The sequence below is a fragment of the Primulina huaijiensis genome, chromosome 13, assembly GCF_012295235.1.
Source record: "Primulina huaijiensis isolate GDHJ02 chromosome 13, ASM1229523v2, whole genome shotgun sequence".
Classification (NCBI taxonomy): Eukaryota; Viridiplantae; Streptophyta; class Magnoliopsida; order Lamiales; family Gesneriaceae; genus Primulina; species Primulina huaijiensis.
This window is the reverse complement of record NC_133318.1, coordinates 6,118,125-6,139,433: the sequence shown is the minus strand read 5'-3', so window position 1 is coordinate 6,139,433 and position 21,309 is coordinate 6,118,125. Positions and strand designations below refer to the sequence as shown.

At 35.6% G+C, this 21,309-nt stretch overlaps 1 protein-coding gene, 2 long non-coding RNA genes and 2 other non-coding genes across 5 annotated transcripts; 4 read left to right on the top strand and 1 right to left on the bottom strand.

Annotated features, from left to right (window-relative positions):
• The first annotated feature begins 7,250 nt into the window (after window positions 1–7,250).
• Window positions 7,251–11,776, top strand: LOC140991752 (uncharacterized). Its single transcript, XM_073461890.1, has 5 exons — window positions 7,251–7,549; window positions 7,623–8,716; window positions 8,826–9,732; window positions 9,817–10,251; window positions 11,569–11,776. Exons 3-5 carry the CDS (start codon window positions 9,370–9,372, stop codon window positions 11,746–11,748), a joined length of 978 nt encoding a protein of 325 aa, XP_073317991.1. The 5' UTR covers window positions 7,251–7,549; window positions 7,623–8,716; window positions 8,826–9,369; the 3' UTR covers window positions 11,749–11,776.
• Window positions 11,777–14,123: 2,347 nt separating this feature from the next.
• Window positions 14,124–15,410, top strand: LOC140990985 (uncharacterized). Its single transcript, XR_012177747.1, has 2 exons — window positions 14,124–14,309; window positions 14,874–15,410. It is a non-coding gene; the product is annotated as an uncharacterized lncRNA (long non-coding RNA).
• LOC140990986 (uncharacterized) lies at window positions 15,398–18,721 on the bottom strand. Its single transcript, XR_012177748.1, has 2 exons — window positions 17,362–18,721; window positions 15,398–15,990 (listed from the first exon to the last, which is right to left on the bottom strand). It is a non-coding gene; the product is annotated as an uncharacterized lncRNA (long non-coding RNA).
• On the top strand, window positions 15,900–15,989 carry LOC140956420 (small nucleolar RNA SNORD96 family). The gene has a single exon (XR_012171459.1). It is a non-coding gene; the product is annotated as a small nucleolar RNA SNORD96 family (small nucleolar RNA).
• On the top strand, window positions 17,271–17,360 carry LOC140956421 (small nucleolar RNA SNORD96 family). The gene has a single exon (XR_012171460.1). It is a non-coding gene; the product is annotated as a small nucleolar RNA SNORD96 family (small nucleolar RNA).
• Window positions 18,722–21,309: the final 2,588 nt, after the last annotated feature.

Sequence of the window (21,309 nt, the reverse complement as noted above, 5' to 3'; positions counted from 1 at the left end):
GTATAAATGCAAACTTATTATGCTACTCTTTCCTCGATGTCTATCTATGTTCTGTGACTTATTTTACCCAAGGTAGTTATCTCAAAAATTAGAGTAATTTCCTTAATCTAGAAATGTCATTCCTTAATTTATTGTAGTCAAATAATTTAAGATCCTACATATCCCATTTAACTATTTAGCATTTTTAAAATCCTAACATATACAATAAATGTTTTCTGACAACAACTCTACTCATAATCACTAATTAGAACCTGGATTCAAAATTTCACTATCCGCAAAAATAAATATTTTATGACCTTCTAAGTTATTTCTTAACAATTCCACAAATGTATTCATCCTTACAAGGTTTAGCGACAAAATTCAAAAATAGAGGTTTCTAAACTTTAGTAGTCATAGCAATCGCAGTGTCAACCCAAAATACCCAAAATAACATTCTTTATTTTAACTTACTTTCCCAAATTTCGCAATTACCTCGTATGATCCCCAAATAATATTTTTATCAAATCCTATGAATTGAAGCTTACAAAAATTATACGAACTCCGATATTCTTAGTTTGTATTCCTCGATTCCTTCATAATATTATTTCAGTAGTTTTATGCCTAATATCCTAATATAAAGGATTTTCATTTACTGATTTTCTCCTTCAATCATTTTTCCCCTCAAATATCTTACTAAAATTCTGAAATCTAAAGTACAAACTCCCCAAACTTTCCAATACAATAGCAATTGTAGAACCAAAAAGTATTTGTGTCTTACGATAAAACCAAAAATAAAAATATTGTTGATTAAATCTTATTTTTAATATCTATATTCTTTGTGTTTCACGACATACACTTATAACACCTGTAATACAATTATAATTCTCTATAATCCACTATAATACCCAAAAATTATTTGTAATGTCCAAAAATACGATAACATAACCTAACTGCATGCAAATATGGGGAAAATGAAAAATGACTAATTAAATGGTTTTAATTGCATAAATTTAATATGGTGTACGTGTTTGCATGTTTAAAATGTACATTTCTACATGAATACATAAAACTGTTTTTTAAAGGCTATTCGAGACGCGATAGAGGAACGAAGACCGGGGACCATATGAGAGAAAAATATTTTTATTAAATAATTATTTATAATTGTTTAATGTGTGGTGTATTTAAATGGAATTTTCGAATATGAGGTGTTTTGAGATGTTTTTATACGTCGAGTCGTATTTTAAACTAGTAATCGATTTTCGATAAAAATAGAAACTTTTTGATAACTCGGCTAATATTTCACAAACTTTCCTAAACAAAATATTTTAAATATTAATTAATGGGCTTAATGGGCCTAATATACTAGTTTAATGGGCATAAGCTTGCACCATTAGTTTTAATTAATAAATAATGCCAAAAACCCTTCCCAAACCCTACACAACTCACGTTTCTCACCCTAAAAGAAATACTAGGACTCTTCCTAGCTGAAGCACACGGCCACACACACACACACACACACAACTAAGGGTTTTCAAGTGAACTTGGAGAAAAAATTCAGCAATGTCCTCCCCGCGTCGATGTCCTCAAATTGCAAATCATTTTCATGCGTAATATACACAAAGGCACGCCTTAATCTTCCTTCACTCATCTTTCACACTATATTATATGTTTGATACATTATTGCATGAAAAACATTATACACTTTATATATTTTTGTTTTTGTTGCTATACATGCACAAAACTAGTGTTTTCATCTTTTAAAACTCTTTTTTATGATGCATAAAAGGGCTGCCATGGTAGGACAATGGGTAGGGATGTTTTTCAACATGTTTAACGACCCTTATGTGCATGTTTAAAGGCTGGACAAATAGGGTGACAAAGATGGACAAAAATTGGGGCTAAGGAAGGCTAGGGTTTTCGAATTGGGTTCCTAGAAGAACATGGCTCTTAGCTGCTGTTAGGGCACGTCCAGGGGTCCTAGATGGCTTGGAGGAAGGCTGGTGCAAGGCCTAGGGTTTTATATGAAGATAGATGCGCGTAAGGCTTAGGAAGGGTTCATAGGGGCCATCCTCATGCAAGGGCTGCAGAGGCTGTTCCAGTAGCTTTTCTAGGGTTTGTTCATGGTCCTAGGAGGGTCAACTAAGGTCTAGACATAGTGGTTAAGGGCTGGAGTCGAGGCAGCTAGAGTTCAAACCAACTAGAGCTAGGGTTCTTTTTGTGCAGAAAATTTCAGAAGGTTTCTAAGCTGTTCTATTGTTTGGTTAAGTTTCGAGTCCATACGAGTCAAAACCGGGATGTACGTCTAAGTTTAAAAACGAATAGAGAAATTAGTCGAGAAGCCTAAGTTTACGTCTAAGAAATATTTATGGGTGTATTTTAAGGTGATATGTTAAGTTTGGAATGGTTTGGGTCGTCGTTTTAAGGTCTAAGGATAAATTGAGAAAGTTAAGGTTTCAGGGGCAAAATGGTCATTTTACACCTGAAAATTGTTAGAAGTCCTGGCAGTTCCCTGAATGCTATAATAAATGTTAAAAGGTTTATTTTAAATATTTATGAAATTTTATGATAAAACGTTAATGCTAAAGACATGTTGCATGCTTGGTTTAAAAGAAAAATAATTTATACGTGCATAAATTTTTATTAATTATAGAAATATGAAAAGTTGAAGAAGGTGAATTGATTGTGACTAATACGATGATAAGTAAGGTCATGGCTCAGTTGACGGATGAGAGTGTCGCTAATGTCCCACCGCCCGGTACCGTGGTAATACGTAAATGAATCCATCGACTTACAACTAATACGAAAGTCAAAATTGAGGATCTGAATTCAATAAAAAAGGAAACACATACGTATATGATGAAAGTAAATATGATATGTTATGTTGAAAAGAAAATGTTAAAACTTATGTTCATGAAAAACTATTTTATTAAAAACATTTTCATTGTTGTTTGTGAATATATATATGTATTACTTGCTATCATGGTTAAGGTTTACTGAGTCAATAGACTCACTAGGTGTGATCGATGCATGTGAGCATGAGATTGATGTTAATAGAGGTCTTGATGGTTGATCTAGCTGGACTGAAAGTACACACAACCCGATGACCGTCACTAGTTTTCCGCAAATAAAACTAAGTTTATGATTTATGATTACTTAATGATTTTTATGACTTATGATGCTTTTGAGATGTTTTTGAGAGGATGTTAGAGTTAAGTTTATTTTTGAAATAATTTCAGTTTAGGTTGGTTGACGTTTACGATTTTATACTTTGAATTACTTTCTTTTGGATTTTCAAATAATAGTTGGTTGATTTATTTTAAATGGTGGAAAAGTACTTTAAAACATAATTATGTATATGTCGTCCGAATGAATTAGGAAAAAAAAAATTCTAATATATTTTAAATAAAAACGTTTAATATACATTTCATTATTAATTTGACAAATCTTACTTTCTCATCAGAATCGCTAATACCAATTTTTTTCGTTCCTCCTATGACATCCACATATTTACATATATGTCTAACTTCCTCAATCACATTTCTTCATGTAACCCTTAAATGGTAATTTACTTGCCGACTACATTCAATTAGAACATTTTATTTTTCTGAAAATTGCAATCTAAATCCCAAAGTTCTCGGATTATTCGATTAAGCCTAAATTATCGCATTTCAGCCCCTCAACTATCGAATTTAATGAAAAATGGCTCCCTTAACTTTCAAATTTAATGCTAAGATGATCCCATAATTTTTCCTAAACTGTGCAATCAAGATCCAAAATTTTCGAATTCTCAAATTTAGACCCAAATTTTGGCATTTTAGCCCCCCAAGTTTTCAGATTCATACAAATAAGCCCCTATATTTTCGATTTATAGCAAAATCATCTCCAATATTTTTGAAAACTAGCCATTAAGTCATTTAAAAATTTTAAATTATTATAATTCAGTCCCTAAATTCCCGATTCCTTAAAATTCAACCCATAACTATTAAGTTCAAAATTCTCTCTTACATTATATAAAATTCGAAACATGCAGCCATAAATCATCAAGTTCACTTCACCTCAACTTAATCCTAGGCAGTGCAGAATTCGAGATATGCAAAACTAAATTCTCCTGACGTCTCGAATGCATAACTGTACACACCGCCCAAATTACGTAACCAATATGCATTTAAAAATTTAAAATTAGACATCAAACCTCCAAATTTCTATATCATAAAAACATTTAAAATCCAGCATATAAAATTTAAAACAGTAAAACTTACCGACTTGAGGCTCGATTTCTTGAGCTTATCGGAGTAACAATAACACAACCCTTACGAAATCCTTGGATCTGGTACCAACGAAAACACATCTTACTTTTAACTTTAAAATCTAAATAAATACTAGGAAATTTTTTTTATATAAACATTTTCCTCTAGCTTCAAAACCATACAGCATAAACTAGTATTTAAAAACCTCAAATGCATAAAAATTCATAAATCGTCAACCACAAATCGTACGTCAATTTTAAAATAATCCAACGACTAAACTTCAAAATAAATCATAAAATCTTTAAATAAATAATTCTCAAAATCTTTGCTTTAAAATCTTAAATCTTAAGCTAATGCGAAAAGTAAAAGTCCCTCGAGAGTGTACTGTCGGACTCGATCCACTCAAGCGTCAACGCCTCCCTCAAAATCATCTTCACATGCGAACATTCAAACCTAGTGAGTCTAATGACTCAGCAAGTTCTAACCATACGTAGCAAATAATACATATACAGGCACATGCAGTTTTAAAATAAATATTTTGATAAAATAAGTTGGCATAAAAACTTGTAAGCATATATTTTTCCATAAATCATTTTAGCATATAACATCATAAATCATTTCCTCATCATATATCATTTTGGATGAAGTTTTATCCTTGAAAGTGACTATCTTTTATCCATTATCATTCATCCTCTGGTCGACTGATCAGTCTATATACACCAAGTACCTGGGGGCGGTGCGTCAGCAACACTCATCACTAGGCCATGACCAAATATGGAAACACGATCGTCGGGCTCCCTTTGAGACCTTCTCTCTTAAACAGGCTTCCTCTGGGACTTTTTCTCTCACGATATTCTCATTTTATCCTTTTTGTCACAGATAATTCACATCTTTCAAATTATTTTTCCTTTCATTTTATTTATAAAAATATCGTATCCTTCCAAAATCCTAAAATAGCATTATTCAGAAGAATCGTTTAGCCTCATCATATATCGTAAAAATATCATATTTTCATCATAAATATTTTAGAATTTTATTTAGCATGTCTTATGATTTCTCGAGACACCGCTAGACCTCTCGAACTACCTGAGACGTAAAATGATCATTTAACCCCTGGACTCCAAACTTCCCGATCTTGACTTTTTTTTAATTTTCTTGACTCGAGCCTATCCCATATCATCATAAAATCTTATTTCTGACTTCTAATATTTTTCTTAGACGTAAACTCAAGTCTTTCAATTTAATAACTTAATAACTAAACTGTAAAGCGTTTTGAACCCGAATTAATTCAAAATTTAATATTTTCTTTCCAAATTTTAAACGACTTTTCATCCCTAAACTACCCCTATGAGACATGAACCAACCCCCGTAGACCCATGGTTCAAACCCTTCCCCTATCTAAGCCATGATCGAGCCACTTCCAACATATACAATCCAAGCACCAATTTCCCCGAACCACCACCGAGGTATCTTGGGTCACAGACGCAGGGGCCCTGCTGGACCATCTCGGACCCCTGAACCACGCCTAGACATGATAGCTTACTCTTAACGCATCCCATCCTCCTAAAATCTCCCCAACCAAGGTCGCGGCTCCCCTCCTCCGCAAGTCTCCCTGCGGACGCGCCCCTATCCAAGCCTGCCCGTGTCCAACTCGAGTCCCAACCCAGATCAAACCCCTTTGTACCATCTTGGAACCCCCTAGCCCTGACTGAACCATGCACGTTCCCTCCCTTTTAGCATCAATCCGTGCGCACCACAATGCCCTTGGGCTCGTGGCTGTCCACAAGCCACCGAGCCATCCTAGCCTCCTAGTCCCCTTCCACCACCCGTCTCGTGCCGAAGCGGTGGAATGTCGGTGACGAACGGAAGATGATTTCTACCATAAACGATTTCTACCATTGTTCTTGTCAGAACTCCACCGAAAACACACCGTGGGATGCAAGAGAGTTGGGTGATCGTTGTTGGAAGAAAGAACGAGGAAGAAAATCGAAGAACGATGGAAGAAATTTTTTTGTCAAAACTCCCTTGGCCAAGGTCCCAAGGTTGCGGCCATGCACCTCTTCGATTCACTTTTCACGTAATCGTGTGTGTGTGTTTAGGGGGGTGTGTGTTTAGGTTCTAGGGCTTAATTATATATTAAAAAACACAAAATAAAAAGGTTTTATAATTAATGAGCTTAATTGTATTTGTAGTCTTATATTAAACATTATGCGGATTGTGAGGTTGCAGCCTACAATCGAGAGTGTGAGAGTTTCAATTGGACAAGATATAAGTCCTAAGTTGAAATGAGTTTGTACGAGGTGTTGTATGAATCAAAGTCTTCTAGTGGATCATTCCCAAGGGGAATAAGGCATTGTGACGTATGAATATTAATCTCCGAGCATCCATAAAAAATTTGTTTCCATTTATTTATCACATTTGCTTATTATTTCTAATGTTTTAAAGATGTATTGTTGAAGCATTTTATGTTTTCTTCAAATACCAAAATTATTGCATATCAAGTGTTTGTAAAATGTTTCAACCAAAAATGTGTTTACATATTCAACTTGCAAATCTTTTAAATGTTTTACCAAAATGATTATTTTGAGTGTAATCAGCTTGATTTGTAAATCAAACTTGATTTGATTCATCAGTGTTCAATATTTCAAGAATCGAATTATTGTAGCTAAATGATTATTCCCAAACGGTCCTTATCATATGATTTAATTTTTAGTACGAAGAAAATAAATTAACTTTAGAGTTTATAAGCTTTGTCAAACACTCTCTAAATATGATTTAATTTTTAGTACAAGCAATGGAAACATTTTTATTGGGTGTCTAGGTAATGTTTTTAATTGTTGATACGTATATACTATTTTATTAAATTTAATAGACTTAGAGTAACTAACTTTAGTATCATGTTAAAATTTTAAAATATTTAAAAAAATATCACTCTCGATTTATTGCATTTGTTCCATTTTTGTTTAATAAATAAATTAAAATTATATTGTAATATTGTAAATTTTTTACTTATCTATAACACTACGTTTGGTAGCTGGGATTCATTAGGACTGTGTTGATTTTTTCATGTTAATCCATTGTTTGGTGTATTATTTAATAAACACATCTAATGTCTTCTCTATTGGACTATGCTGTACTAAATAGGTTAAAATAAACCAACGCATGAGCCCAATATTATTGATCCTTGTATCTATCAAGGCAGCATTTTCCTAAATTACCCTCAACAAGCCCAACAATAAATCTTCCCCATCTTAACAACAACGTACGAAGAGAGGCGATGGCGTAGGTTTTGCGTTGTGTGCGGCGAAAGCTACAGAAATCAGGTAAACAATCTTCGAAGGACTTGTTTCAAGAGCTTTTTTTTCGTAAGCCGTTGTCGAAATTAAGTTTTGGTAGGGTAAAGTTTGCTGTTGTCACCTGCGAAAGATTGAGGATTGTGAGGAGGCTATCACAGTGTCGGTAAATGACATTTCTTTACTTATCCGGCTTCCTGAAATATGATGTTTGTTCTCTTTCTTTGGGTTGCCATCATTGAATTGAATTTTTTGTTCTTCTCTGTTTGTAGTGTTTTTGTTTGCAGCAACACTTCTTTTTTTGTTTTGTAAGGTTAATCTTTTGCCGAGCCTTTTCTCCATGTCATTTAAGTAACTTCATCACAATTGAAGCCCAAATCAGAGTAAACATCTGTCAATTTGTTAGTTGATACAATGTCGAAGTGCATAAGTATTGGAATTGTTTTTAATATTGTGATGATTTTGTTGTAGGCATTAAACTACTGCATTTTGTATTTCAATTTACACATTATTAGAAAAATGTGTTTACGTATTTTTAACCAAGCATTGCTAAACAATAAATTAATTGTCATACCTACATTAGTATCTTCATTTCCAGTATTTGTAATTCTTTGTGTTTGGCAAATGTCATTGTTAACCCCATTTTAAATTTTATTCCTTTCTAAAGTATCTTCGCTGCCCATTATGCGTACACACATTACTCTTTTTGTGTTGCTGCACCAAATCATGTGTCGATCATTGTTGGTTATGTTACTCGTGAGACATGTACTGAAGTTACGTGCAAAACGACGTTGCAACAAGCAAACAAGAACAATGTCCAACAGCATGACAGAAAGAATCAATGTGCAAATGAACCATTTGCACAGGATTATTGACATAGGAGACGTTCAATGTGTGGTGAACTTGCGAATGAATAGGAATGCATTTGTACGCTTGTGTTACTTGCTAACTCATGTTGGAGGACTAGTCGAGTCTAGATATGTCTGTATTGAAGAGAAGGTGAGCATGTTTCTTTCTGTATTTGCTCATCACAAGAAGAATAGAGTTGTTGGACATGACTATGTATGTAGTGGCCATACAATCAGCACCCATTTCCATCAAGTGCTCCAATCAATTCTCTTGTTACATCCTTTACTACTGGTTAAACCATCTCCTGTCGATGATTCTTGCACCAACGAAACTTGGAAATGGTTCGAGGTTATGTGAAACCATTTTCAAAAAAATGTACAAAATAAACATTTTAACTACTCACGGTCGTTTTTTTATACATACATTGATTTGAAGTTATTAATTGTAAATTGAACAGGGATGTCTTGGTGCATTAGACGGAACGTATGTAAGTGTACATATACCTACCATGGACAAGGCACGATATAGAACAAGAAAAGGTACTATCGCAGTCAACGTTCTTGGGGTTTGCGACCGTGAGATGAAGTTCATATATGCACTTACGGGTTGGGAGGGATCTGCAGCAGATGTCAGGGTTCTTAAAGATGCATTGACTCGTGACGAATCTAACCTAGCTTGGAAGCGTCGGATGATTGGGATACTTGGAGGGAGAACCTTGATATGTTTATGTGGATGAATCTAACCTAAATCATTCTGTTTTTTGTAAATCTTGTGTTACAACTTTGGCATTCATGTACTTGTGACATTTGATGTTATTTAATTTTAAATCTATATTACTTGATTGCATTTGCTGTTATGTTGTTTGAATTTAGTCCACCCAATTATATCGTTCTTGTTTAATACACAATGTGATGTTAAGCAATTGAACTAATTTCACATGGCTAACCAGTGTGCTGTATTACTACCAAGAAAAGGACAACGGCAGTGGCAACATCCTAATTATGGATAGCTTCGCAACTTCCGAGAGTTTTGTTGACCAAGCGAAAAAAGCTGATAAGAAAAGACGTAGTTGGAGTGAACGTGAAGAAGAATTCTTAATACAAGCACTGAAAGAGGCATCCGTAGAAGGTTGGAAAAGCAGCAATGTATTTCGGTCAGGCTATTTAGCTTTTCTTGAAAATCGAATGAAAGTTGCATTCCCTGACACAAATATACGCGGGAATCCACATATTAACTCTAAAGTTCATGTGTGGAAGAAATTGTACGGATCTTTGGTGACGTTACTAAGTAAAATTGGAGTACGATGGAACGACACAGAGAAGACCATTGAAGCTTCAAACGACATATGGGATGTACTAATAAAGGTATTTTCTTGTTTCACAACTGCCTGTCTTTTGTTATTGAAGAAAATTGATGATGCTCGGTACTATGTGATATTAAACTCGTAGGCAGACAACAACGCACGGTCAATGAGACACAAAAGGTGGACCTATTACCATGATTGGTGCGAAATCTTTGGTAATGATCGAGCAACCGGAGATAAAGCTGAACATTTCACTGATGTTGTTCAAGAGGTTCTTACCATGACACCTGAATTGCCTAACGATACAGGTATGAACCTGGACGCATTGTTTTCTGTTCATGAGGGAGCTGATGAGTCAATCTATGTATCTGTCACACCGTCCTCACGACCGACATCTGCTGCGAAATCAAAGGGTAAGAAACGGAAACATGTAGACGCTGCTGACAATGCGATAGTAGAAGCCATAAATAATTTTGCCACCATCACCAAAGACACAATGAATGACCTTATCAAACAATTAGCAACACAAAAAGAAGCAGATGATGAGAAGATGTGCAATGCCCAAGACAATTTGTTAAAGGTCATGGAAACAATTCCTGAGTTGACCGAAGACGAGAAAGTCATGGTTATTGAAGAATTGGTGGAGAACCATCGAAATTGTCACTGTTCTTGTGCTTGGGTCATGGCGGAAGATTGAGCTTAGCAAGACGGTTGCTAAGAGGAGGTTTATGCCTTGTCATTCCGCACTTTTGGGATAATATTAAGTTTTGCTGTAATTATTTTGACAAAGTGTTGAATTTGTGTGTATCTCAAACTTTGAAGTGACTTTTGCTGCATCAGACTCGTATCTTTGAATCGAATTGAATTGTGGGAATTTGCTGTTTTTCGAAGGGTTTGGTTTTGCAGATGTAATTGTTTTGACATTTAATTGATATTTTGCTTCAATGAATTTTTGTCGAAAAATTCTTGGTTTTGGAGAACAAAGTTTCATGACTTCGTTTGACAAAAAGTTTCGCCACGTTACGTAAATATAATTATGGATAATTGATTCTACACCACACGTGACTTCACCTTTCTTAAACAAAAACAAGGATATTATCTTGCTGCACTACACAACCATTTTCTTGGATAGGAACAAAGATGCATACACATCCACATATTCACCACCTTTCTGAAATGAATGCACCATTCATCTAATACCAATAATCTCTCATTCCCTTCAACTTCACTTTCGAACGCGTTGTTGCTCATGCAAATAAAATGGCTACCCAAATGTTGTATGCGTTTAAAGTCAGATCAGCAGCAAAATGCATGAAAGAGGGTATAAGTACTGATGAAAAGTTACAAACATTGCAGCTTGGATACATGTTCGGAATCCGGTATCTATTAAACATATACTTCAACATCTACAACAAACAAGGCCATTTTATTTCTTGTGTTTCTATGTTTACGGAAATTAAATTTCTAACATAATAGTTTTGGATCATACAAAACATGAAATTCGTTAAACACAATAATATATTTAAATGTACAGCTAAAAAGCCTAAGGGCTGTAAATTAGCTAAACACAATAATATATTTATATGTACAGCTACATAGCATCATTTCATTACAATGCCTTATCAAACTAGCGAAGTAATCTTGACCACCTAACCGTCGACAACATATACAACAATAATACACTTCAAAAGAAACAAAAGGGTGGTTCGAAGACCAAAACACTTGTTGAAGAAAGTAACTAGATTACCCACTAGAGTCGCTTGACGTATCGATGATAACAACCGGTAAACAATTATCTTCTTCAGCACGCTTCTTCATCGCACCAGTCTCGACAATACATCCATGCTTCTTCGTTGTTAAATGCTTCTTAGTTCTTTGTAGTACATGTGTGCCACAGGGTCAAAAGGCTTTTTGGTTGCTGCTCTTTCCTTCAACGAACGTGAAGGAGACAAACCCACCATTTTTTTGGTCTTCGATGGTGCTAGAGGTTGATCAAGACCGTCGCCTTCTTCATCTGATAACAGTGATATCACTGGTACTACATACTTGCTGGTCACAGAATCTTGAGACTGACTAGGGAAAGACACATACATCTTCTTAACTGAGACAAAAAAAGGTTTCTGTTAAGTGAAAGAAATTGCACATAAAATTGAGAGTCAACAATGCCCTTAAGTAGAAGATAAAACGTTTAAATGCTCCCACATCTACCAACATTAATGTCATATCCTATAAGATACAGAAAATTAAGTGATTTGCTATAGTAGGCAGTGTAGGTCAACCACTACACATAGGCATGAATTTGTATTCAATATATTGCATTCAAATTTAGTAAATATATGAATGGGACCGAAAATAACACTTATTACTCAAAAATGCAATTAAAGCTAATCCCACCAAGCTAACCACTTGTTCTCAATTACCAAGGACAAATGTGCAGACAACAAATTAACATGTTTGTACATGTTCATATCTCCACAACCGAACATAACAAGTAAAAGATGTTCAAGAATATTAACCTAATTCCCCTTCGGATGCAGCAATATAGAAGGTTCACTTAACTTTGCATCCCAAGAAAGAAGCAGAACTGAAAAAGCTTGATGCACCTTAAGCCCTTGCCATTATTTTTCCTCTTCCCTATGGACATTCCGGTTCAAAAGAAGTTGTTCAGATCACTGTACAATGCATATTAAAAAAATATATAAACATCTGAAAATGTGAGAATGGGGTTCTTACTCTCATCTCGGCATTGCTTCACTGCATCGTGCGTACATGGGGTTACAAATGAAATTACATTGACTTATGCAGCTATGTACACAAATGTAATGCTTAAATACATTCTGAATTAGATTGAACATTAACATCTACAACAACAAAAGAGTAAAGTATTACAACTACTAGAAGAAGCCAATAATTACAATACCAAGTCTTTTTCTAGCTCGTAACAAAATAAAAACAAAGAGTCAACGACATATACGTTATCAAGCACCAACGTTGACAACATTTCGCACGACAATATTACAACATAACGAACATACACACAACATTTTACTTACTTAGAAATTAAAATAACAAGCATGGAAAACAGTATTAAACACAATATTGAGCAAATGCAACCAAAGCAACAACAAACTTGTTCAATAGATAGAGCTGTTTGCTCCACAGGATTATTTTGTGGAGCTGATGTGGTGGATGCCATAACTGACTTGGTTTGAACGTGTTGTTCCATGTCAACTGTATCGACATTCTTCAAATTAAAAGACTGTGAACTACAAGATGCATTGTATTCTTGTGTGTGCCGACGCTTTACAAAGGGGGAAGTAGGATTTTGCGACGAATTTGAACCCATCTCAATTTCGGATGATGGTTCATTGTTCGAAGATACTTTTTCATATTCATCGTACCAATAGAATCGGTTCCGATGTTTCAAACCGGCTGGACATATAAAGTAATAGTGGCCGGGTCGTGTTGAATGTGGACCAGCTTCACGTAATACCATAAACCCATTGCCGCACTCGCACTATGGTGGTGTCTTCACATCCATGAAAGCTACGCTGAACAATCATTCAATGAATTCCTAAATAAGTTACATAGCTATAGGTATCTGTCTAAAATACATTTGCAAGGTAATTAATTATTTCTCAACAACAGAAACTTCAGAAAACCAACAAATTTGTACAGAAGTTACGATCTTCAACAGAGAAGATGACAATGACATCGATAAACACTGACCACCAGAGAAATCAAAGTTGACTAACATTTACACCGTCCAACCATACAACTTGCAACCCATCTACGTTGTTGTATACTGGAAAAAAAATTTCTCAAAATATTTCTAAAAAAACATAACGGAAATCAACAAACGTTCGTAAATCTAAAAACTTGTAAAATGTTCTCAGAATTACTCACATTCAGTGCAGATGGTTGTCTCTCGATTTTCCTAGGACGCAATATGTGCTCAGTTACATATTCTCGCCATGACGCCCGACTAAAAACCTGAAGAATCGATTTTCAATCCTTCACATGTCGGATTCACAGTGAACACATCAAGATCCACGCATTGTTGACGGAAATTCGTAGTTGAATGTACAGTGTTGACGGGTAGGGTTTTCTTTCGAGAATGAGGATGAAATGTGTGGTAGATGAAATAGGTACGAAATTGAAAAATTTAATAATAAAGCAAAAGATATTTTTGGTAGTACACATTTACATAATTTGTCGGTCACACCCTTAAAAATCTCACCAAACAAAACTAAGAATATGAGCAAATCTTGGTATATCATATACTTAATCATTTTGGTATTAATCATTTCATTTGTCCTATCATTTCAACAAACGTAGTGTAACTAACAGATCTTATGGATTTTGAAATATCACAAATGTTTATATAATATAGAAAAAATCATTAATTTGGATCTGACGCCCTAATTTGATAGGACAAGTGCGGTGGGCTTTCTCAAATGGCACATTCGATCAAAATTAGTGTTACAGATATGGTGAGACGGTATATAAATACACGCAAACATCCGCCGAAAGATCAGAATTAGGGTTACGGATTTTACTCGTTACCATTACCAATCCGCAACCCCGAATATTGTGTACAAATAATACACGTAAACATCCGCCGGCAGCTACCATCAAGTTATTCCTCAACTTTTTTTCAGAGATTTGAAGAAATCTTTTGTATCTTTTGTTAAACCTTGCACAGTGCTTACCGGATTAGTTCAAAAGGGAGCATTTTTGTGCCATTGAATGATTTGTTTATGCTTTAATTTCGCTTGAGGCTTTACAGGCCGTATTCATATTGCATTGGATGGTTCCATCTCTATGCGTGATAATCCTTTGGATTGTTTTACATGTCTCTTTGTTTGCTCTTTTTTAGATGAATGTTTGTATTGTTAATTATTCATGTTTAATCTGTTGTTTAATTCATGCTCTCCAAAGTCCTCTGGATTCAGTCATGGGTTACCAGAATTCCATGGTCAGCATTGACCTGTTTGTATTATTGTTAAATGATGAAAGCTTTTTCAATAACTTACATTGTAGCTGTTTTTCGTAGTTGTTGGTAACATTTTACGACAATTGCCGTTCGTTTGGTGCCTTTTTTGGGTTTTCGGGGACTCCTTTATTTTATTTATTAGGCTTTGAGTCGTTGAGTACTTCTTGCGAACGCTCTCACTCTGGCTTTCCTTTTCTTTCTGGTAGCTTTTTTGCAGATTTTCTTCATTCTTTCTCTTTTGCCTGAAAAGCCTCGAACTCCAGATGTTAGTCAGGTATCTACTAGTTTTCATGGTAGATGCTGTTACATATCTTGAAAATCGAAGATAGAGAAGGAAGATGATGAATGGGTTTCTCATCTATTGGCCTACCTTCTCTTGGAGGTATCCATCGTTGCCCAATTATTTGCCCTCATGATATTTGAGCTGCATATGGGCCACACATTACTAGTTATGTCTAACAAGTTCTAGCTTGAAAATCGCTTTTATAGTCAATTTCTTCCCTTCTTTCTCATTTTGTTCTTTTACAAGTCCTGTGAATATAATATATACTAATGCCATGGAAATATAATGTTTGAGTATGAGTCTGATTCAAGTGTGAGCACTGTGAGCACCAGAAACCCTGTGACTTGTGTTTGACAATGTAATCATGAACATCTTTGGTTGCATGAGTTATTACATATGGCGGAGTTAGTATGTCAATTCAATATTTGTAAAAATCACTGGATAAAAGAATACCAATTATTGAGAAGCTTGTGATGCGTTAACTTGCTCATATCCATGCTTTTGATTTTTATGCAATTCTGTTTGGTACTATTCTCCAGACACAGGCAGGTGTCTGCTGTTGTTCTGGTTGCAGAGACACTTGAATGTCTGGTACGGAAAATACATTGTTTATCTTTGCTCAATAATGAAATTTATTTCACAAAAAAGTAATTGTTCTGTTTCTCTAGATGATTGACACAAAATTGAGGCGTGCTCTATTCAATGTTCGTACGACTCAAGTGATTAGAAAATAATCGTAAAATAAGTTCCTTCTTTTGTTTATTTTTCCGAAGATTGGTGAGAGTTCTCATATCCTATCGCCTTGTGTAGCAGGATCTGCTGTTATTACCTGGGATTAACCATCTGAAATACATCTTTTCTCCTTTTGTTTTTTCAAATTTTGAAGTAATTCATTTGAATAATTCCTCGATTTTGTTCTGGATGTTGCTTTATTTCCAATCAAAATTGGTGGTCTGTGAAGAAATTTTTGAAAATAACACCATCTTTCGGGACTGAATGGCTTTTTTGGCCTTGCTGATAATGTGCAATTGTGAGACCAACTGTTTCTTTGCTTGCTATAAAAATTTTTCTTTGACAAAAAGATTTGATGGAGAAAGTAGTGCTTATTGATGGTCTAGTGTTGTTAAACTTTTTATGTAGGACTTAACGTAAACTATATTTGTTACCTTGTTAGGGCCAACTTGTTCAATTCTCTTATTGTGCTCAGTCGAAAGAAGAGGCTATCGATGTTGGTTCATGTGATGCATTAGTGTTAAGTCATTAGTCTTTACTTAGATTTTTATGCAATTTAGTCTGGTTAGATTCACCAGACGTAGGCATGTGGTGGTATCTACTGCTGTCCTGGTTGCTGAGACCGTTGAATGTCTGTTACGAAAAAGACATTGTACATCTTTGCTCGGTAATCAAATTTATCTGTTAGAAGAGGTCTTTGATTTGTTTCTATCGATGATTGACACAATTGGGGCGGACTTTATTCAATGTATGTACGACTCAAGTGATTAGAAAATTGTCGTAAAACAAGCCCTCTCTTTGTTGAAATCTTGTTAAGTTTTCCGAAGATTTGTGGGCGTTCTCATATCCTATCGCCTTGTGTAGCAGGTTCTGCTGTTATCTCTTGGGATTGGCCATGTGAAATACATTTTTTGTTCCCTTTTGTTGGTCACCCACTAGCCAAAACTGTAACAGAGGTTAAAACTTAGGTTGGTTGTACTGTGTACGAAGATTTGTGGACGTTTTCATAGCCTATCACCTTGTGTAGCAGGTTCTGCTGTTATCTATGGGGATTGGCCATGTGAAATACATTTTTGTTCCCTTTTGTTGGTCACCCACAAGCCAAAATTGTAACAGAGGTTTAAACTTAGGTTGAGTTGTACCGTGTACGAGGGTTTCAGATGGGATGTATCTCTAAGCTGTTTGATAGTAATTTCAATATTCATGATAACTTTAAAAGAAAGTTTGTGTCCAAACACTTAAAAATATTCTTGATTACATAACATTGTTCTGTTTCTCCCTGTTATGTTTTTCTCGACGATTATCACAAATTGGGGTGAGCTTTATCAAATGTTCATAAGATTCGAGTGAATGAAAATCGTCGTAAAATAAGCCTTTTCTTTGTTGAGATCTCGTGGAGTTTTACGAAGATTGGTGGGTGTTCTCATATCCTATCGCCTTGTGTAGCAGATTCTGCTTTTATCTCTTGGGATTGGCCATGAGAAATACATTTTCGTTCTTTTTTTTGTTTTAAAATCTTGGAGTAATTTGTATGAGTAATTTCTCGATCACTTTTTTTTCTGGATATTGCTGTATTTTTGGTGATTGGTGGACCGTGAAGTAATTTTTGAAGAAAACACCATCTTTGGGTACTGAATGGTTTTTTGGGCCTTGCTGATATTCTGCAATTCTGAGGCCACTTATTGTTTTTAACGATAAAATTTTCCTGTTTGCAAAAATATTTGATTGAGAAAGTAGTGCTTATTGACGGTCTAGTGCTGTTAAAACTTTTTGAGCAGCACTTGACAAAATCATAAGCTATAGTTACTACCTGGTTAGGGTCCACTTGTCTTTCAAGTCTCTTGTTGTGCTTACTCAGGAGAAGAGGCTATCGATGTTGGCCTATATTATACAACAATGTTAATCATTAGTCATTACTTTGATTTTCATGCAATTTTCTTTGGTTAGATTCACCAGACATAGGCAGGTGTCTACTGCTGTCCTTGTTGCAGAGACCGTTGAATGCGTGGCATAGAAAATACTGTGTTCGTTGCTCAATAATCAAAGTTCGATTATCAATTGAGCTAGATCTGAACACCACAATATTGTTTGTCATAAGCGTATCATATCATATTCAGACCTTTCCTTCGACCATTTTATCTTTTTGTTACGGTAAAAGGTATATTGTTTCTTTTTTACACTTCATTTTTGTGATAAGAATTGTCTTGACCGAAAGGTAGCAAATATAGGCATAAGCCTTTTTATCATTCTTATTATGAGGTTTTGCAAATCGGAGGTAGGAACCAAATCTTGGAGTTACATTGGTTCCAGGGTAGAGAGGGTCATTATATTATTTGTTAAAAAATCGTTTTTATTACTAAATTTTCTATGATGTCGATCTTATATTTATTGTTATCTTGGGTTAAAAAACACTTTTTACTCTCCAGAAGCAACAGCATGCCAACAAAATAAGAAGGAATAATCATCAGAAAATCCAGTTCCCAAGCTCCTTTGCATCAGTTACTTCTTGCACACATCAGTTATATCCTATGAATTTGCCATAAGCATGCTTGAAGATAAATTGTTCAACTTATCACTCTTCCGGACTTGATGCACGGTCGAGTTTACAGTCTTCCGAAAGCATAACAAATGAATCGACAAGAAGTATTTGATCTAGGTGTTGCAAGAAAAAAGAAGTCCCAAGTTCATAGGAAAATTCTCGAATCTACATGCTCTTTGCTGTATTATTTATTTTAAACAGGCATATGCCTGTTATTTACTTGGATTCCAATATCTTACACTTTATTATCTATCACGTTGTACTTATCTAGAAACGAAAGTTAATATTCCTTGCCTGTTATAGGCTTATAGCTTTAGATTAGACTCTTTGAATAATTTGGTGTCCTTTAATTCGAGTGAAATGTTTCTGTAAATTGACACGATATTTAAGCTTTAAATTAAATATGATACTACCTTCTATGCGTGTTAAACTCGGGTTTTAAATATCAAGGGATTATTTACTGTCGAATTCAATTTTTCGACAAGTACAAAAAATTGAAGGTCTTTGCACGTGTGTTGAAAAGTAGGTAGGAAAAAAAATTGCAACACGACGATTATTGAGAAAATCACCTCCAATTTTGTACACAACAGTCCCACATTTAGGGATGTAAATGGATTTGGGTTTTACTCAGACCTGCAATTGGTTAGCCTCGTCTGGGACGGGTTTAGGATTGGATAACCGAGCTGATCAGGTTGACCGAAATACCTCAGGTGCTGATATCCAACTGATCATTGCTGATTAGCCAAATTCATGAACTTTGTTGTCATCAGTTTGCCTTGATAAAATTTGATTTATCCCAATGGACGTGAAATAGGAATTGTCTTAAATTTATTTTCTGTTCATTCGTTTTGGCGGCTGTTCATTTGCATCATTGAGTTGTGAGATATTATCGAAACACTGCAGCTCGCCAGATTTTCTGTAACGTCCCAAAAATTTGAATGTCCAAGTGAACCACATGCATGCAAGTTATCAATATGTGTTTTTTTTATTGGTTCATTAAGATTGCATGATGTAGGGTTTTAAGCAATATTTCAAGCTCGAACGAAGAACGGAGACAGAGGACAGTTAGATAATTTTTTTTATTAAATAATTAGTTTTAATTATTTAATATATGATGTAAATATGAGAGATTTTCGAAAAAAGAATCTTTTAAGGTATTTTTACGCATCGAGTCATATTTTAAACCGGTTTGGCAAAACGGAGGAGTTTTTGAGAGTCCGGTAATATTTTAAAAAACGTATCTAAACGAAATATTTTACAAATTTGTTATTGGGCTTAATGAGCCTACTTTAATGTATGTTAGGCCTAAACTCCTACACATCCTTATTAATTTTAATTAAGGGTCCAATATACATTTATTATATCAAACCCTACCCCAAATCCCTATTCTCCCCACCTCATATTTTCGGCCGCCCCTCACCTCGTCCAGCAGCGTCCCTCACGAGCTGCTGCAGCTTTGTCATGCCATCTTCAAGGAAAAATTGTGAGAGTTGTGATCCCGTCCCTCCGGTGTTCTCCCTCATGTCATTTTGTGAATCTTCGAGAGTTTAAACGCAAAGACACACCCGATTCCCTTCTTTTCTCGTTGATCACACTATATTAAATATGTTGAATTTTATTTGCATGATATATTAAGGATATAGTGTTATGCATCATTTTTGCTTAGCTTTTATTCGAAAACGTTGGACATTATTGCATATTTCTCACGCATTGATCTTGATTTTAAGGGACTGCTATGGCTTGAGAGATAGGGGCGATCTACAGTAGGTATACCATGAATTCAGATGGGGAATGTCGAGCTAGAACCTGTCCTGTAGGTGACCGATCACATCTCGTCGTTTTAGGGCTTGGGACGGTTAGGTTGTGCGAAGAAGGCAAGGGCAGCGTGCATGGGCTCAGTCGGCTGTGGTTTAGAGCTTAGTGTGTCCATGTCGGGGCTTGGAATGGTCCGTGAGCCGCTGGACGCATGGCTTGGGTGGGATTTTTACATATCGAGTCATATTTAAACTGGTATGCAATATTTGGCAAAAACGGAAGAGTTTTTTAGGGTTCGGGTAATATTTTTAAAAACATAACTAAACAAAATATTTTACGAATGTGTTATTGGGCTTAATGGGCCTACTTTAATGTATGTTGGGCCTAAACTCCTACACATCCTTAGTAATTTTAATTAAGGGTCCAATATACACTTATTATATCAAACCCTATCCCGAATCCCTATTCTCCCCACCTCATATTTTCGGCCGCCCCTCACCTCATCTAGCAGCGCCCCTCACGAGCTACAGCAGCTTATTCACGCCATCTTCGAGGAAAAATTGTGAGAGTTGTGATCCCGTCCCTCCAGTGTTCATCCCTCGTGTCGTTTGTGCGAATCTTCGAGCGTTTAGATGCAAAGACAAGCCCAATTCCCTTCTTTTCTCATCGATCACACTATATTATGTATGTTGAATTGTATTTGCATGATATATTAAGGATATAGTGTTATGCATATGTTTCTCTTAGCTTTTATGCGAAAACGTTGGACATTCTTGCATATTTCTCACGCCTCGATCTTGATTTGTAAGGGACTGCCATGGCTTGATAGATAGGGGCAATCTACAGTAGGTATACCATGAATTCATATGGAAAATGTCGAGCTAGAACCCGTCCTGTAGGTGACCGATCGCATCTCATCGTTCTAGGGCTTGGGACGGTGAGGTTGTGCGAAGAAGGCGAGGGCAGCATGCATGGGCTCATTCGGCCGTGGCTCAGACCCTGTTGGGTCGGTTTTGGGGCTTGGAATGGTCTGTGAGCCGCTAGACGCATGGCTTGGGTGGGATCTTGTGTTATGTAGCAAGCTAGATTGCGGTTTGGAGGTGTTCGAGCGAATCATCGTGCATGTACTGTAGTCGTGGGTTTGGTTAGTCCACAAGGGGGCTATTGGTTCGGTCTTGGTCTTAGGATAGTGTTAAGATCGGTTTGGGAGAAAATAGTTGAGCTACAATGGCTCGGTTATTGAAATATTGAACACCGATGAGTTAAATCGAGTTTGGTGTTCAAACCAAGCGGAATACACTCGAAATAATCCTTCGTAAAAACCGATTAAATA

Excerpts from the sequence above, each read along its gene's own strand:
- LOC140991752 (XM_073461890.1), top strand. The coding sequence starts at position 9,370 with ATGGATAGCTTCGCAACTTCCGAGAGTTTTGTTGACCAAGCGAAAAAA. Across the intron at positions 9,733-9,816 it reads TATGGGATGTACTAATAAAG|GCAGACAACAACGCACGGTC; the intron begins GTATTTTCTTGT and ends TTAAACTCGTAG. Across the intron at positions 10,252-11,568 it reads CCCAAGACAATTTGTTAAAG|GGTCAAAAGGCTTTTTGGTT; the intron begins GTCATGGAAACA and ends TGTGTGCCACAG.